Genomic DNA, 19,544 nt, shown 5'->3' on the forward strand with positions numbered 1-19,544 from the left:
CATCGTGGTACATCTTTTTTTCCCCATATCCTTGAACATACAGAACTCTTTATCCCGAAACAATCCCCTAATTCATCTTTTTTATTTTTTTCCTTGTGATTCACTGACTCCATGTAAGTCAACAGACACCGTCTTTAGTACACAGCTGGGAAGAAATAGCAAAAAGTTGGAATAGGAAGAAACAACTTTCTCCTTGGAACAAGTGTCTCACAGTCAGAGTGCCTCAGCAAGGAGGAGAGCAGCAGCCACAGCAGCAACACTGACAGCAAATTCCAGAGCTGGGACAGGAGGAGGGATGTTCCCAGACACCAGAGCCTGAATATCCATCCTGTTCAGTTGTTAGAATAGCCCTTGGCATTGTTGGCTCCACCTGAAACAGCTTTCCCAGATGATTTCTGGATGTGGTTTGTGAGTTAACACAAATCAAGGGCCTGGGGACAATAGCTGGTTTGTTTGCAGTGATTGCATTTGGGTGGGTGAGAGTTTAATGGGACAGACCAGAAAACAATCCCAGTTGCATTTAATTTGTACACAAAGGCAGTGAGGCCAGGTATTGTTGTTCTGTGGCTGCTTTTGATGTAATTTATGGTATACTAGTATTGGAATCTAATAGTTTTAGATATTTTTTTAAATATCTGTATTTTTACTTGATATGACTGTTAAAGTGTTATTTGACTTAATCCTTCACTTTTTATGTTCAGCAGAATCCAGGTATAGTGCTGCCTTTGAAAAATAGTAGAATTCTGTCTGCATGGCCTTGCCTGAAAAACAGTCAAATGTGACAGTATTGCTGTTCTTTTTGGGTCCACCTGTGTACTAAACATAAATATTTTCATTCTGTTAGTAGTACAACAGACAAAAGCTTGATAGTATTTCACTTGTCTTGAGTCTTGTATTTCCTGTAAACAGAAAGCATCTGTTTTGAATTCCTTGAACCTGACAGTTCTGCTGCGTGAACAGCAGTGAGTGGTGTCATAAAAGTATTGCCATAAAAATAGTCAGAATAACTGAATGGTGTCGACAGGAATCTCACAATCTTCTTTTCATGACAGTATAATTTCACAGAGTAATGTCACAGCCATAGTTTTGTTAGGAGGATTCTGGGGAAAGGAGGTCCAGAATCTGCAGGTTACAGAATTTGCTAGGAATGAGAGCAGTCCTGCCTGGAGCTGCTGGATTCCAGATTCTCATTGTTTCAGCCAGTAATTGTATTTGACAGTGAAAGCAGCTGCAGTGGATTTTTTTTTCCCCTTCTATTTAAATAAGGTCATAATTTTCATTTTCTTTCTGAAAAAAACATGGCTTTGCACAAATTTCAAACAAACAAAAAATACAGCAAAAAATCCCGAAATGGCTAATTTCCCTAGATGCATCTGTAACACAGAAACCACAAAGAATGTGAAACAGAGATCTGGTGTAATTTTTCTTCTTGTCTTTTCTAGCATTTTTTTAAGTTTAGAATCAAATCTTGAACCACTGTCACAAGGTTGTCTGAATTTGTAAAACAATTAGTGGATGAAGGTTTTTCTGTCATTCCAACATCACCTATCATAAAAGATGATCTTGCACAAGCTTTCATCACACACTTGATATCATTCTGTATTATAAACAGCCAGACTCTTTGTTATCCCCTGTTGCAATAGTTTAACTTTTTTTCCCCGTTTGTTGATATTAAATGCTCAGTTTCTTCTCCCTTCCTTCCTTTGTTTTCCTGTGTCTCTCAAATCCTCCAATTTTCATCCATCCATGGACTTCTCAGTTGTGAAGTAGCCCTGAGTGACACTGAGGTTAATACTGACACTCATTGTGGAATTGCCTTGGTTATAACACAAATTTTGTTTTCTTTCACTAGAATGTTATGGAACAGTTCAATCCCGGGCTGAGGAATTTGATAAATCTGGGGAAGAATTATGAAAAAGCTGTTAATGGTAAGTTTTCCAGGTGCTACATTTAGAAAGAATGTTTAATTCCCATTGAAATATACATATTGGATATGAGGGTTTTGTATATAGGCCTAATTCTCAAGTAGAATTTTGGATGTGTTTAATTAAGAGGGAAAAAACCCCAACTAACAAGCACAAATATACAAATATATGCACCTACTCTCCAGCCTTCTGGGATTTTTCCACTGTCCTGGAGAAGTTGCATCACAAACACTTAAGCACAGAGCTCCTGCAAAATAAACTGAAAGTGGGTTTGAGTAACTCACATTGGAATAATCATTTTGAAAAACCAGAGTTATGTAAATTAGGTGTTATTTTTTTTCTCTGAAAATACCTTCCAGAGGTATTTCACATTCTTAGATCTGTTCCAGATCTGTTCCTGCTCCCCTACACACGTCACTACTTAAGTAACCCTGAGTACAGAACAATGTGAATTAGTTCAAGTTGCAGGAGTGGATTGATTTGTTGTTGTTGTCAATACTAATCCTGATGGTATCTTTTTCATTGAGTCAAAATCAGAATGAATTTTAATTTGAATCTAAGGACCAGTCTCTCAAACATTTTAGAATATAATTGACTTCACAGAAACAATCTAAGTAGGGCTTTCCAGGACTGGGCTCCAGACTCCCAGAGCCTGCACTGTGGGACCTGTCAGAGCTTGCTCCATTTCCCCATGCAGACCTGTCAAACTGCTTGATACCATATTAAAACCATGTAAAATCTCTCTAATTTTGCCTCACTCAAGCCTGTGGCACATCAGTCCTCTGAGAAATGGGATCCTGCAGAAGTAGTGCTTAGCCAGACATTGAAATCTCTCTTCATGCAAATTTTAGACCTGGCTTGAGAAAAACATAAAACCAAAGCCTGCTGGAGATGAAAATAGGGAAATGTTGACTTCATTGTGGCAGTGCTTAACATGATGGATTAACATGTGGTTACCTAGTACCTGACCTTAGGAATTGCAGGTAGTACCAGAAGGAATAACAAGTGTTTTCATATTCATTTGAAATATCTCTATACCAGTTTCTGCTTTTCACACACTTTGCTGTTGATATGTTACATTTGGGCTCTTGTTACATGTGCCTTCAAGCCTAGCTGATAAGGCATATCTAGCACGAATGCTTAATTTCAAATGAATATTTACAGTGTTGCAACAACTGTTGCAAAGTCATCTTTGGACTCTCATAAGAATTGGTAATCTTTTCACCATCAGCTCTGAGTGGTGTAAATAGATCTGTAACAAGCAGTAAATACTCTTGCTAATCAAACACTTTGCAGCTTTCTAACAAAAGTATGCTAGAGTATGCTGACAAAGAACATAAAACTTACAAGAACTCCAGATATATTTATAATGTATTTTTCTACACTTTGAGGACAAAAGGTCAAAAGACCTTCCCTTTCTGTAGAAATAATTTATATTCCATAGTGCTGGTGAAGGGACTATACAAGCAGGGCTCTTGATTTAGCTTGGTTAGCACAGGGAAAATCACACATTTCCTTCCTTTTTAAGTGCTTGTATTAGGAGAAAAGAGTGACTTGGGGCTGTCTTGAGAAAACACAGATAGGAAGATTTGGACTGGCATCAAATCCTCTTGTGCAGGTGGCACACTGTTCCACCAGTAGCACCAGGATAATTCTTCTGCTCAGAAAGTTTGAATACAGAGCACCTGTGAGACAGAGCTTAGACAGAAATCACCCTTTCTAATGCAACAGCCTCAAAGAGAATCTTTCTTTGATTTGGAGAATTTTCAGGCTTCTCGGTGAATATACTGTTATGCAACAAAAGATGTCACCTTGCTAGTAAAAACTCTAAAATACAGACCTGTAATTGGCAATTATATTCCTCTCAGGAAGAAAAGCACCTTTAGAGTCAATAGCAAGGCTCTGCTTGACTTTCACTTTAGGTCAAGAATGTCCTACTACAAAAAAATTATGACAAATAACTTCAGTAAGTTATTTTTCACATTAAAGCTTGCCAGTTTGTCCTTGTTATTTCTTTTCTTTGTGGTGTGCAGATCAGTTCTAGGCACTGAAGAGGCCCAGTAGCCACTGTGGCTCTGTTCCCTGTGTGAGATGTTTCTCCCACTGGCCTCCCTGTAGCTCCAATCCCCACATTTCTGTGTTCATTCCAGTGAAACTGGCTGTGCTGTTTAAATCAGCCCTAACGAGGAGATGATTAACTGGGAATCACTGAAACCTCATGGTATATAATATTGGTTCCTGTAACAACCAGCTTTAGAGGGAAAGGATGATTTGTTTTTGAGGGGCTCTTGGGACAGCTGCAGGTCCCTGGTGTCATGGCCAGTTGCCATTTCCCTGCTCTGGCTCAGCACTTTGAGGAAGTTTGGGATTGCAGTTTGGGTTTTTCCAAGAGTTTTCTCTGTACCAAGGACCTTTGCTGTGTCCTGACCAATGGCTTATGGCTAAGCCTTCCCACTAGATGCTGGATGCCTGTGGGTATGCAGGGAGGCTGGAGCTAAATAACAGGCTGAAATGTCATTAATGTAGTCTGGAGTTCTCTCTTTGTTTCCTGGTTTCACAGATCAGCAGGGAGCACAGGGACTTTGATAACTTTCTCTGACAGAAGGAGTTCCTTGTAGCCATGTACCCCTCTCTTACTCTGTGCTCTGGATGACAAGACTTCATAGGATCATACATTAATAAAAATTGAAGATATTTTGATTTTTTTTAACAACTGTGTTTTTTCACTCGCCCCCAGGTATGGTAGTGGCTGGAAGAGCGTATTATGATAGTCTTGCAAAGATTGGGGACATATCAGCAGATTCTCCAGTTTCTAAAGAATTAGGTAAGTTAAAACTCATTTTTTAAATTACTCCAAAGTATAACCTTTAGTTTTGCTTTCCTGCTGGCAGCTCACAGAACAAATGAGAAGTAGATAAGGATCAGTTAAAGTATGTTCTACTTTTATATAACACAGGTGGAAGGGATTAGATGCCTTTAAGGCATATTATTTCTCAAGACTCTTACAATGTTTTGACAAATTTAGCTCTTTTTTCTCTCCTTTGGTGAATATATCTTCATATGCATTCAAAAGCATGTATTTTTAAGCTCATATAATTCTAAAGTAAGTACCAAAAAACATATATCTTGATTTTTAGTGCAGAGGTGAATGTTGAAATACTTTTGCAACATAATATTGGTATGAGAAATCCTCATGTACGACAGCAGTTCTACACTAAAACAATTTTCTGGTTGAGTGTCATTGTGAAGGGTTCAGTTTTACTTCACTACTTTTGATCAAGTGCATCACTAAAAGTTCTCAGGTGCATTTATATTTATTTTCTACTTGAGCTTTTGAAAGAGAAACTGTAGACTCAAAGACAGATTAATTTTACATTAATATAAATCCACTTCAAGTTCTGTACTCTCTGAAAATAATTTCTGAATATTTGAAAGATCAGCAGCAGCACTTGACGTTGACAACTTCACTTCTGTAGGCTGAGCAGCATAATTGCAGCACTGGGCAAGGGAGTACAAAGCATTTGTGATATTTCTGACAAAAGATTCTCATGTCACAGCAAAGCAAAGAACTGGGACCAATACAGCAAAGGATAAACATTTGTTTAACGCCTTCATTTGCTGTTTGACAAAAATAACTTGATGATGTGTTGCCTCTGAACCTTTGATTTTGGGCAATGTAGGACCCTTGCAGTGATGTAACTTGCATCTCCTCCTGTAACTCACCGTAGTTTGTTAATTCAGCTGATTAGCATGGATGGGTTAATTTTTCTTTCATATCTCTGGAGAAGTAGAATTGAGGGGGCAAATCCCTGGGTGGGCCCTGGTTTCTGTGTGGCTGCTGCATTTTCATGGTTTGCTCTGACAGCACTTGTGGCTGAGCGCTGAGGGCTGGGAGTGGTGGAACAGCAAACAGGGCAGAGCAAACAGTCCCGACAGCAGCTCCTCTGTTTGCTCTGCAGGCTGTTTACAGAAAGCAGAGCTGCTGCTGTCAAACTATAGAACCGTTAAAAGAAATGGCTGTGCAGAGTCTTATGAAATAGCAGAAAAGGCACAATTACAGTTTTTGCAATCAAGCAGTTGGTCAGATGCATGGAAGCAGCTGATCTATGACTTGTCACTGTGGGACATTGTCTGCTTATTTGGAAATATTATTATTTTTGGGTAATCTTCTGCTGACTTCTGAAAATAGCTGGTTTTCCCTGTTTGGGACAACACAGAATTATGATTGAAAATGTATTTTTGTTTAACTATGAATTGCATCCTGCAATTACAAATCTTTTTCAAAATTTGTAATACCATATTGAGAAAACATGGCCTTCTTCCCTGCTTTCTGTTCACCTGCTGCTTTAACTGTTAGTACAGAAAAATCTATTCTTCTTAAGGCAAACAGCAGCCCTGGATTTCTCCCAACACACTTGCTGATGGAATACTTAATTTAGAGATAAGGAAAGTCAATGAATGCTGGAAAAGGCAGGATAATGTGGTTAGGAGTCTGTGACACATCATTTGCATTTTTGAAGAAAAAGTCTTACAAGTTCTGAAGCTGGGGTACAATATTGGACTATTTACCAAAGAAATATGATACACCCAGGTGACTCTAAAAGTATGTGCTTGAAAAGAAAAGTATTTACTGTACACTTGGTGTTGTAATTATTAAAACATTATTGCAGTGCATGCTGAGCAGTATGGGGTGGGTAAGGACAGATCAAACTTTGCCCATTCTAACTCCAGGGGAGCTGCTGCAGCCCCTGGTGCAAATCTCATCCAGGAATTCCTTTAGACTTGCCAAAAGACAAGTGGTTGACCACTAGCAGCTCTGTCATGCATAATACTTCTGTTATCTCTGCCAAATTAGAGGTGGTTTCACAGTTCAAACCCAAACCTGCTGGGTGACCTAGAGTGCATTCACTGCCAATGTGATGTAAAGATTGGTATCAAACCACAGCCAAGCCTTCCTCCCTACAAAGAAACACAGAACATGGGCTTCTGACATGAGACAGTAAAAGGGACAAACAGAAACAGAATAGAAATAAAGGAGATTTTTTTAAGTAGAGGGTGGAAAGCAGAGAGGCTGGAGAAGTCATGGGAAAAAAATCAGGTAAAAATGCCAGAAATCCTTTCTTCTGTTGAATGAGATTGGAGCAGAAGAGGGAAATGAGAATGAAAAGGAAACCTGGATATTCCAGCTGATTCAGAGCTTTTGTACTAAGTATATCTGTCTTTCAAGTCTGGTTGAAGCTCTCTGCATTATTTTAATACAGAATAATTTAAACAAATTGAGGAAGTCGAAGAATGTGCTGCAGTCATAACACAATCCTTATGAATAAGGGATGAGTTGATTGAGTCAACATTTTTTCTAATTTTGTATTTCCCTAAATTTCTGAGCTTGTAGGATCTCAGACTTGGCAATGAGCATTAAAAGAACAGAATCTGAATTTATGTGCTTCAAGCTATCCTGCAGTGTGGAATTTGCATACCTCTTTTCCTAAGCACCTTTTGGAAATCCCTCTAGGAACAAAAGATAGAAAACAAGAAATTGCATGTTTAAAAATGTTAAGATTTCATACTGTTCAAATTTCAGCGTACCACACCAGCACAAAATGCTATGTTTCAATAATGCAATAAAATAAATAAACCAATTTCACATAGACATTTCACCATGTTGGTAAAATAGTAACTTTCACGTGTTGCTGACTGTTTTTGTCTTGCCCAAAACACAAAGGCTTGTCAGGCTTTGTCACGTCAATTTTTAGTGCTTATAATGTAAATAAAATCTCCTCTAGTAACACGGGCTGTCTCTGTAGGCTTCACTTTTTCCTGCTTGCCTATGGAATTCTGCTTCTCATATCTTCCCAACTATCTTCTCCAGCACCTGACAGTTATTGTAGCTACATCTCATTTTATAGTGTGGGTGTAAAGTCCCACTCAGTTTGTTGTGTAGCAACGGTATCTACAGCAGTCACCCACAATTACATTATGGATCTGTACCCAGAGCTTGTTGCTCAAGAATCAAGGAGTGTAAACTATTAATTGCTTGTCCAAATAGAAGAAGAAAGAAAAATACTACATTGCATGGTTTTGATCAATGGAATGGCAGAAGATCAGTATATTAATAGAACAATCAGAGGAGACAAAAGTCTCTCCTAATCTAACTAAGACTGATAATTTATTTAAAGATTACTCTGGTTTACAGGCTGTTTTTTTATAGTTGCATTGTGTAAAAACTTAATTGGAAACAGGTATGCAAGAGCTTATGCTCATCTGCAGTCTAAAATGTAAGAATTTGGGAAAATTTGGGTTCCTTTCAGAAGAATTCTTTTGGTTAAAAACTACTACAAATGATCTAGAGAAGCAAGTATTGAAGTAAAAGATTGCACTTTGTCTTGTGACTGCTACAGCAGAGAGAGGAGGGGAGAAAACCCCAAAACTGCTCATGGTGCACAGAGGAATTCTTTCCTGACAGAGGGTGAGCCCTGAACTTGGTGTTCCTCTCAAGCACAAAAGAACAGACTGTTCTTCAGGTTAAAAGATAGGATTTGAACACATTCAGAAAACATTTTTGCCTATCAAGTGGTGTAATTTTAAAAGTCTCCATAACTTTGCCCACAACTGTCCACTTGTGCCATTCTCACTAGTCAGAAAATCAGGCAGAAAAAGAGAATCCCATGGTTTAGGGTGAATGATGCTAGCTCAGCTTCCATTAAAATAAAAAGGGGAGGGAGGAGAGTTGCTGGCTTACTTTAACACATATACATGGACCCTGTCAGCTGGAATCGTATTTCACTTGGAAAGATGACACCGGGCACTCTTTCCTTCTCCAGCTCATTTCAGCTGGAGAGGAGAGATCTGACATCCTGCCCACCTCACTGCATCCATGGCATCCCTGCATCCCAGTGTGCTGCCTCTGGAATGGATTGTGCTGGGCAGAAAGGAGAGTGAAGTGTGCCAGCAACTGCAGAACCTTTAGCACCTCATCTGGTGGAAACTTCTGGGAAACCAGCTTAGAGGCTGCAGTAGTTAGAATCAGGCCAGCTTTTCCTATGGAGCATTAATAAAAGAGTATTCTGCTATATTTATAATGGAATTTCACATGAAGAAGCCACTCTATTCCTGTGCTATAAAAGGAGACTCCACAGAGAGCTGTCTTGAAAGGGAAATACAAAGTATTTGTGGGGTTTTACAGGAATAAGGTTTTGTATCTTCCAGTTATGCAGTAACATCCCAGGCTTGTGCCAAACAAACCTCGTCTGCTAAAAGAAAGGTGGAAGGAGATGAGCCAGTCTTGTGTGTAAGCTGTGTAATATTTCCCTGCTGGAATATAAACCAGAAATGAGGCATTCAGGAAGCACGGTGAATGAGAGGTGGGTTTGTTACTGAGCATAAAGAATGTGTCTAGAAATGGACGCTGCAGTTTATTCTTACAGAACTACCAAAAAAAAAAGTTTGTTCTGTATACAATTATATTGTTGTAAATTTTGTTATGAAGACTTCCAGATAAGTTACACATTTTCAGGTTCTAGAAATGGCTGATGGGAGGAAGCAGAATATGAAAATAAATACACAAGGCCTTTGGTAAAGACTGCAGTAGCAGCAGAGAAAAAAAGAAGACAGATATTCACAGGATTTCAGTGACATTTTTCCAGCTATTTTTTCATGTTAAGTTAGATAATAGGTTACATTTTTCAGTCAGTTTTAATATTTTATTCCCCACCTGCCCCAGTCTTACTGCACCTTATAAACCAAGCTGATTCTCCTGGTTTTAGTCAGTGATAAGCTGGGGTGTAACACTCCTGCAGCCCTGCCCTGTCAGGGTGGCTGTGTGGGGCTGTGTGGTGGTGCTGGCACCAGGACTGGTGTCCGGGCAGCTGCAGCTGGGGGAGCACCTGCCTGTGTGCCCTGACTCTGGGCTTCAGCTCAGAAACCCCTGATGATGCTCTGAGCACACACCCTCCAGGGAAAAATGCATATTCAAAACACCTGCAATGAGTGAGGCTTGGTATCTTCCTGCTGCACCTCAAAGGCCTGAGGAAATAGTGAAGGGACTCCTGAAAGAATGTTTTCTCACTGTGTTGGAACGGGTAAGTTCCATGTGAGCCTCACTCACATCTCTCACACTGCAGTGCAGCCCTGGGCGGGTTGCCTGGAGCTCACCTGCGTGTCCATGCTGTGTTCCCTGGGCTGTGGCCAGGTGTGGCTGGCCCCAAGTGACTCCAGGTGTGTTCTCCCCCAGCCTGAACCCCCCAAACCCAGCTCCATCACCGGGGGCTCCTTTGGGGCACAAGGTTGTTCTCTCCCACATCTCTAAGCTCAGGATGCTGAGCAGTCCCAGCCTTTCCTCACCACCAGCCCCAGGTGAAATAAGCCTGTGTTGAGAAAATGTACTTCTTGTGCTGTCAGTGAGAGGAAAAATGGAAAGTAAATGAGGAAAATAACGTCATATTGGTAGCTAGCTTGTAAATCCTTTAGTGAAAGGATATATTTAGTCTGTACGGTCAGCTCTTCCTGCTCAATTATTTCTCAACAAAAAAAAAAATAATCCTGTACCCATTGTAGATGTCACTACCAGTCCCACAGGGCAGGGCAGGGAACCAAACCGATTGTCTTGCACTTCTGAGTAAGAGAATTTTATCAAAACTTTTGACTCAATTTAGATGTGAGGTTTTTTGGTTTGGGGTTTTTTTGGTCACTCCTAAGACTGTGAAACTCAGTGGCAGTTCCAAAATGCTGTAATGAAAGTTGCAGTGATTCCTTGTGGTTTACTGCATTTCATGTAACATTTATAATGATGACTTAAATATTTACCCTTTCTGGTACTGGAAACCCATAAAAACTTCAGTTTTTGCTGGTTAGCATGATTTGTTTGTTCCATCCCTGGTGTAAAACAGAGATTATCTCTCTTGTATGATCTTCCTTAACTAATCTGCCTCAAACCAGCAGGGTTTCATCCAGGCAAGTTCAGGCTCGTGGCTCTATTGTAACTCATTTTCTTTCCACCTGCCTTGTGTGAAGATTACCAGTCCCTGCACAGCACTGCAGCTCAGGTATGAAAAGCTGTGGTACACAGGGCCTCCAAGGCCCTATGAAACATGAGTCCCTGACATACAAACTTTAATGGGTTTATATGTTTGGGTAAAAAAAATAATAACAAAAATGCCTGCAGCAGACTTCATATATATTAGTAATGGAGTAACAGGTGGAAAAACAAGTTTGTAATTTTTCATGCATTATTTACATGGCATATACTTTTCCTTTCCTTTTTTAACATTAAAATTTAGTTTCTGTGCTTACCAATCATCTGAGACAAACTGAATATTTCATGTTGATTATCATCTGTTCAGTGATATAGTATGTTTAAAAAAAGTCTAATCTCTGTTTTTTTTGACTAAGAGATCAAAACATCTTGTGAGAAATGGGGGAACTCAACTGCAGACTGAACTTTGCTGAATCTGCAGTAAAGTCACATTCCTCTTTAGAATACAATGTGAGTTAATGTTTTTGTTCCATTTAAAACAGGAAAATAGGAGCATCACCCCAAGAACAAACTCTGAGTAACTGGAAGTCAAAATGGTCTTGTTAATCTCATAAGTATTCACTCTTGTCTAGCCTTATGTGGGAATAAATCAAGGATTAGCAGTTCACTGCCCACTTTATAGCACGGTATGAAGTGTGCAGTTCTTTCTAAAGTCACCTGTGTCCAGCTGAAAGAATTTGGCATTAATTTTAGTCTTGGTAAAGTATATTTAAAAAGCAAGTTGATCCTTGAGTTTAACTGAATATGGCTTATAAACAGGCATTGACTTTCTAAGGTATAAAGAGCTGAGCAGTATTCTGTCTCTTTTAATATTTAAATATCCCAGAGTTTTAAAGAAAAATAATAATTTTAATTCAAGTAATTAAAATTCTATCTTCTGTATTGGGAAAGTCCTTTGTTAGGTGGTCCTGAACTATTTCACGTGATCATCAATGAACTTTTAGGACAAGAAAAGGGTGACTATATATAGTTCTGATCCTGGGCTACAAAAGGAAATGATATCATAAGAGGTGCTAGGCTACTAGAATAGAAGTGAACTGTGCTCTATCCCTTCATTGTTTGCTTAATTATGAAATGGGAAAAGGATCTTTGAATAAGAGGATTCTTTGATTCTGTTTGCCATGCTGAGAGCAACATGTAACCTAATGACTGGGAAGTGCTCAAGAGAGCATTGCCAAGTATGTGTCAGTGAGAAACAGACAGGCACTTGTATGGGGAGGTTCTATATGTACAGGCAAACGTGTACATTGCAAAATAAAGCTAATATTTGGGAAGGACAGAACTTAGTGTACAGCATTTGCTGTAAAAGTGTAAATGCTAAAAGTCCCCTTTGGTCCTACAGATGCATCTTGTGCCTAGAAAGTTCTCTGTGCTGGGTAAGCAGCTGTGGACTCCTGGCCAAGTGTGTTGGCTGTGCTATAACTGGAAAGAATTAATTGGACTGGATAAAAACAGAGGCTGAAGTTTTAGGCTGTTTTAGGTTGCGGTATTTGGGTTTTTTTCACTTGAATCAGATGAAAATTTGATTGTGGTCAAAGACACTTAAGAAGTCAGCATGGGCTAGAATGCATTTTTCAGGAGCTCAGCAGTGAAGTCCTGTGGGAAGGAACAAGTGGAGCACTGGGAGTTCATCAGTTCAAACACCACCAGTGCCCAGCCCACAAAACTAGCAACAGTGTCCTGCACAATCCTATTTATTGCTTACTGCTTCTGTCTGGACATGGAGGCAAGATACTGAGACTACTTAGACTTGGGCATCTTTCAGGACTGTTTATCTCTTCTGTATCAATGAGACTGGGAAGTAATTACTTCTTTCCCTTAACCCTTAATCTCTTTTAAATTAACTCACTTATTTGCTTGTTATATCACAGAAACATTTGTGTTGTTCACAGCCCTAATGAGAACTCTGCATATTTTTAAATTAATCTCAGAGTGCCATTTAGAATGTGAAGTTCTCCTTACTTCTATTTTTATTTTATTTATGTATGGCTCTAGCTGCCTCAGGGTATTATAGCTAACATGTTGAGTGGACTTACAATTATTTACTATACTTTAACATCTCTTCCCCTTTTCTTGATTATTCTTTATTTTTTTTCTCCTCTCCTTCACCTTCTGCAGTCACCTTCACAAAATGGCACTGAATGGTCATGTGTCAGTGCCATTTTGTAAAATGCATTACAGGGAGATTCACTCCTGAATTCCTGTTCCATGTTTGCTCATGCAGTAAGGAAAGGCAGACTTGACCTAGTCCTAGTGATTTATGTGCATATTACTATTAATTCTACAGATGGGGGGAGTGTGTTAAAGCATTCTGGACAAATTGTATCAGAAGAAAAGTGCAGTTAGAGCTGGGCAAGTTTTGCATTATTTTATCCTTCTTTATGATTTTCTTCCCTTATATGTTAAATTCCATTAAACCTTTTGGTTTCATTGAAGCATCTCTTGCACAGTTAAATCCTTCCTATCACAGAATGATAAATTTAACATGTTTGAAGCTTGGCAGATGTTTTGTTCAATCATATTTATTTATTTGTTACACTGCATTCCTTTGAAACTTCCTATTTTACTACCTCCTGGGGGCTGCTGTTTTCAAAGGACTTTATTTCTAACTTTCCCATGTCATAAATGCCTTTTTTCTGGGCAGAGGGTGACCTGGAGAAAAGAGCATCTTGCCAGCAATAGCAGCTAATAGCACACTTGGAGTGTGCTGTCTCCATGTGCAGCTTTGACTCAGCCTTTCATTCTCTTGTTTAATAGAAATAATTATGTGGTTTCGTCTCTAAATCACAAAGGTAATCAACCTGCCCTGAATACAAAACAGGACAACAGGAGGTAAATGAGTGATATAATGAAGCATTTTGCCTGTTCCCAGACATCTAAAAAAGTCTCACTATTAAGAGACTTGAATTTTTTCAAGAGCAACCTCCTCTAAATAAAAGAAAATTGAATTATGTTTCAAGTAAGCTGATGTAATTAATACTTTTATTGATTCTAATGTAGCTATTTGGTATTTAAAAGTTTAAGTGATTTTGCAGGTAGCTGTTGATACTTGTTTCTATGACAGAACTCTATTGATTGAGTTCCATTTTTGTTTCTAACTTGAACAAATTCTTTTAGACTTCACAAGAACAGTCAACATAAGGTGAAAAGGTAAATAACCTGAACAATCAGCCAGTGCAAACAGTGAGGTTGAAGTGTAACTTCTGCAGAAGTCCTGGCCTTACAATGACTGTTTCTGAGGGAAATTGCTTTCCTTGGCTTTCATCTCCTGGGCAAGACAGCCTTTCAAGAATTTTTCTTGCTCAGGGGATGCTGTCTATGGAGAAATGACTGTATTAGTTTCTCAATAGAAAATATAGATGCAACAAAACAGCTTCCCAAACAGCTCTCTAGTCTGTCATGTAAAACTGAACAAACTTTGTAATTTTGTTTGTATTTCTTGATAATTTTTCCTGCTTTCTTTTATCAATATTTTCCTTTTTAAGTTGTAGATAAGTATTCACAAAACTCTTCTAACTTTAAAAGTCCATTACAGTCTAAAATGTATCTTTTGAGTTGAGTTGGTGAAACAGAAACAAAGTGCATTCTCTTCTGGAGCCTTAAAATAACACTGCTCACCTCCGTTACTTCAAGTGTTTGTGTAACTAATTGTATTTACTTTTCTATTGCATGTGAGCAACTAATTACTATTGCACCTCTCACTTCTCATAGTATTTATATTGCTGTAGTCACCAGCAACTTTAAATATAAACAAAAAAACCACAGCACTGTGGGCTGTACGGAACTCAGAAAAAAAAAAATTAACAAAATAAAAGCACTCCTCTGTCTCTATGACTGTGAATTCCTTTTCCTGCTAGTCAGGGGCTGTCTGTTCTCACTGCATTCCAATTCTTTCCTCTAAGTGTCCTGCAGTCTGTTGTGCAGAGAGAGAAAGGGGTGGGCACTGGAGCAGGAAGAGGGATTCCTGAAAAGCCAGGAGAGACACGTGTGCTTCCTCCTTTACCACCTGATGTTTCCCCATAAACAACAATGCAGACCCACATTTTATAATATTTAGTTGAAATTCTGCTGTGTCATGCTGCTTCACAAGAGATGTGGCTCTCGTTTCAAAGAAGCGAAGATTTTGAGATGATGTAAACGGAGAATGACAAATTAGCAGGAAGAAAGGTGGTAACACATCCATGGGCATGAGGAGGCTTCTGCCTGATGAGAGAAGGTTACCAAGTCACCAACCTGCTCTCTGGGAGACAGGCTTGGGTGTCTGTGCAGATGAGAAAGAAGATCAGAAGGTTCTCCTGAAGAGTTCTGTCATTCATTTATTGAGCCAATTTTTTAAATTATTGGCATCTTTTGGGAGCTTTTCTGAACAGCTGAATGATCTGAAGCATTATGGGATTATAAGTTTTTGCTCAAGGGTTCTCAAAGAATATAGATGGTAGAAAACAAAATTAATACAGCAGTGTGTTGAGCACTTAATGCATCCTTTCTATTTTAACTCAAAAAAAAGGAAACTAGAACTGCATAAGATGGCAAATAGGAGGGACACACAGTCCCGTGCAGTGACTGCCAGTGATGTGCAGGAATTACAGAACTGTGGTCACTGCAGCCCTGCCTTGCACAGGGACAGCACAGCTGCAGGTACCTGTGGCAAATCCAGCTGGGACAGCTGCAAGGGCGATTGAGGGATACAAGGATCACTGCAGGAGGTGTACCAGGGAACCAGCTGTCAAACTGAACCTGCCAGTCCTGCCATGCAAATGGAGTGCCAGGAAAACACATCCCTAGTCAAGGCTTCCACATGCAGCCCAGTTTGTGGATCTGATCCCAGCAGTTCCAGCTCTGGTAGCGGCCCCTGGTCAGGAGCTGGGAGCAGTGACTGCTCTGATTTGGGTGCAAACTGGGCCCTTCAGCTGCTCTCCTCACAGTGCTGCCACCTCCCAGACAGGGCTGGCACTGTCTGTGTGCCCGTGCCAGGGCGGGGAAGGGCGTGGTGCTGACGTGGATGTGAGCAGCAGGCAGGGTGGTGTGGCTGGCACAGGCAGGGTGAATGGCTGCTGCAGGGTGATGTGGCTGGCACAGGCAGGGTGAGTGGCTGCTGCAGGCAGGGCAGCACCAGCCCGTGGCTCTCACTGCTTTGCACGTACAGCCACACCCAAAGATGGAGAGATGTTTGCCCTGTATCCTCCTGAAGCAAGATGGAACAGTTCAGCTTTCAGTTGCTCACAGTCCTGACTGGGCTGTGTGGGTTTGTGCTGGGAGGCAGCAGAGCAGAATGGGATATTCAGGGTTTGTTGTGAGGATGCTGAGGAATCTGCTTTGCCTTGGCTGTTGGTTAATGCAGCACAGGTGGGAATTCCTGTGTGGAGCAGGTCTGTTTTAGCAGGTGTGCAGTGAGGGAACTGAAAGGTTGCTTTGTTGACTCTGAAGGTGCAGTAACCTAATAAATATTGAAGTTTAGTTTTCAGACTATGAAATGGATAGCAGCTATTTGGGTAGTAACAACTTGTGTGCTATTCTCTGACTTGGCAGAAAAGAGGCTGTTAACTGAACCAACAGGAGCTGCTCTGGAGAGAAGGAAGCATTTCCTGGCACTCCAGGGCCCTTTTGCATAACAACGCATGATTAGTTATTCTTCTGTCACCTATGTACTGCTTGGTTTGTCTGTGGCCAGAGTTAATTATTCATTTCAGCTGCTGTGATGAGCAACAGCAAGAAATTTCCTACCCCTCTTAATATAACCATTAATGAGTATTTAGTTAAATTTTTATTTTATTACTGCTCTTTGTTAATTAACTTCAGAAGTCTAAGACAGAAACCAATATAGTTCTATGTTTATCAACAGGCCAAGTTCTGGTAGAAATCTCAAGAACACACAAGAAACTTAATGACAGTCTAGAGGAGAGTGTAAGTTAAATAATTTCTTCTAATTAATTTTGCTTGTGAAATTATAAACTACTTTTGCCAATTTTAAATAACCCTTAATTAATTTGTTTTTAAAGTTCAAAAAATTTCATAAAGAAATTATATCTGAACTGGAGAAGAAAACAGACCTGGATGTAAAATACATGACTGTAAGTACATTCAATTCTAAAACTCTTTTTTTATTTGTCTATTTCTCGTCAAAGAAGTTTTTTAGATGTTGTTTCCCAAGATTTAATTAATTGATACAACTTTAATAGAAATGCACTTTATATATATAAAGATGGCCAAAATTTTCCTGCCTAATTTAAGTTTAAAAGGGAACCCCTGAATGACTTCATAGCTCCTTATAGAACTACAGCAATTGCTGAAGTCATTTGTTGTGTGTGAGCAATATCTGAGATCACAGTCATGCTTTTCAGTCCCTTACCCAGATACAGGGCTGAGTGCATTATGAAATGATGTAAATGCTTTGATTGCAGGCAACTTTAAAAAGGTACCAAACTGAACACAGAAGCAAACTGGATTCTTTAGAGAAGTCTCAGGCTGAGCTGAAAAAAATCCGAAGGAAAAGCCAAGGAGCACGAAATGTAACGAAGTATGAGCACAAAGAAATGGAGGTCAGTGCATTGTCTCTTATTTGTTTCTTCCTCTGTATGAGAACTGGTCAACAGAAAAAGTTAATGGTTCCTCAAAGCTGGTGTGTGCTAAAGGCACTCCTGGAGTTTGTACTGCAGCTGCAATTGAGCTCTCACTGCTCCAGTGTACATATTCAGAGACTTCTGGTTCCTAGATTTCATCCTCTGACCAATAATTGATCTGTAACTGCACCTTTATGCAGAGCTCTACACAGGGAGCCAGCTGAACTATGCAAATTCAGTAGTAATTTGCTATAGAGTCATTTCCCTAAGTAGGCAGTGCCAACTTGTGTTACTGCCTTTGCTACTGCCCTTAATCCAGCATTGCCATCTTGAGGTGAAATCTGAAATGGCAAGACACTGAAGGGAAACTGTTTTAAAATTAGTAAATCAGATTCTCATTGTCATGTGTCTCTCTGAAAATACTTGCCATAGATATTTTTACTTGCATGACACTTGTACTTCGTGCTAGCTTATGTATTTTTTCTCCATATCTATTTTAATTTTCAAAGAAACCTCTGTGTATAACACAGTACAGTAACTCTAGGTAACAGTAGCTCCTATTTCTTACAGCCTGTCTTTTAACCTGCTTTCATAAGAGTTGAGGGTTTTTTGAAGGTTCTGTGTCTGAGTTTGAGGATTAGCATTTAATGAATCCTCATAATCTCAGATAAATATAGTTCAGTCTTTTTAGTAACTCATATCCCCCCCTCCTAAATGAACCAGAGATTCATCCCAGCTTTGTGTGAATAAATGGAGCTGTGGTGGTGCAGACAAAGGTCATTAGTCTAATTTAAACACACACCACACACCCCCCTCAGAACCCCTAAATAGGGTACTAATTGCCTGTAGGAACAATGTTCATTCACCTGATGAGATTACAAAGTCAGATCTGTGCAGAAAAAGAGAGGGACTCAGAAGTAGAGCCACCCTATCCCACCCTGCCTTTCCAAAAGCTTTTCTAAGGCTTTTAGAGTTTACTTAACTAATTGGATATAGCATCAAATAGAACTCAGAGGCTCTATGTGATTTTTTTTCCTTTTTTCCCTCAGTATCTGGAAACTGTGAGCTCTCGACAAAGTGATATTCAGAGATTTATTGCAGAAGGCTGCAGAGAAGCTCTCCTTGAAGAGAAGAGAAGGTTCTGTTTTCTGGTTGACAAGCACTGCAGCTTTACCCAGCACATGCACTTCTACCACGTTCAGGTCAGTGCTGTGAGCATAAACAGAAATCCAGGCACACAGGAGTATTGAGTGTTTCCTGCAGCATGTAGACCAGACTGTCAGAAATAGCTAAGAAGAACTGAAGTGCCAGACAGGTGTTGTGCCCAGTTCACAGAAAATGCTTACAATACACTATTCTATGAAATGTATTGTAGCAAAAATCAAGGATTACTGTGACTTTTTTAAAATCATATATTAAGAAAAAAACACATGGACTGATCAGGTACTTCCAATACCTGACCCTGCAAAAGAGATGTTTTTACAACATCTTATTTGTTTCAAAGAGGTATTCCTTAGAAGAATCTTAGGAAATACTTCCATTTTGCTGGTGTAAACATTTTGGTATAATGAAAGTTACCCGGTAGATTTGTGCAATTTTAGGAAAAATCTTATCTTAGACAAATATCTTTTAATTTGGATGCAGTGTGCAGACTTCCTAAAATCCAAGCTGCCTGGGTGGGAGGAAATCTGTAGTGATGCCACCAAAGTGCCTGAAAAAGTCAGAATGATGATAGATGAAATCAGGACCCCTGGCTCCACGCCGGTCTCGGGGACGCCGCAGCCCTCGCCGATGGTGAAGAGAAACACCCTGGTAAGCTGCTCCTCATGGGGGTGGAGAGGCTTCAAGAGGTTCTGCTGGACCTCAGCATGGTGTACCTCAGCTGGAATACACTGGGCTTGGGGATGGAACCAAGATCACTAAGCTGAAGGTCTGCTATGGGGAATATACACAGCAGAGAAGGGACGAGCACGTGTCCAAGCAGGGCTCAGTTCTCAGCTGGGTGCCCAGGGCTTCTCCTGAAGCACT

General features: G+C 39.8%; 1 protein-coding gene across 1 annotated transcript in view; it reads left to right on the forward strand.

The window, feature by feature from the left end:
• BAIAP2L1 (BAR/IMD domain containing adaptor protein 2 like 1) overlaps window positions 1-19,544 on the forward strand; it is a 32,244-nt gene that overhangs the window by 6,425 nt on the left and 6,275 nt on the right. Inside the window, exons 2-8 of the mRNA XM_030958076.1 lie at window positions 1,853-1,928; window positions 4,663-4,749; window positions 16,799-16,860; window positions 16,956-17,027; window positions 17,358-17,495; window positions 18,566-18,718; window positions 19,161-19,328. Coding sequence (XP_030813936.1) covers window positions 1,853-1,928; window positions 4,663-4,749; window positions 16,799-16,860; window positions 16,956-17,027; window positions 17,358-17,495; window positions 18,566-18,718; window positions 19,161-19,328 — 756 coding nt within the window. The remainder of the gene's footprint in view (window positions 1-1,852; window positions 1,929-4,662; window positions 4,750-16,798; window positions 16,861-16,955; window positions 17,028-17,357; window positions 17,496-18,565; window positions 18,719-19,160; window positions 19,329-19,544) is intronic.

The sequence above is a fragment of the Camarhynchus parvulus genome, chromosome 14, assembly GCF_901933205.1.
Source record: "Camarhynchus parvulus chromosome 14, STF_HiC, whole genome shotgun sequence".
Lineage (NCBI taxonomy): Eukaryota > Metazoa > Chordata > Aves > Passeriformes > Thraupidae > Camarhynchus > Camarhynchus parvulus.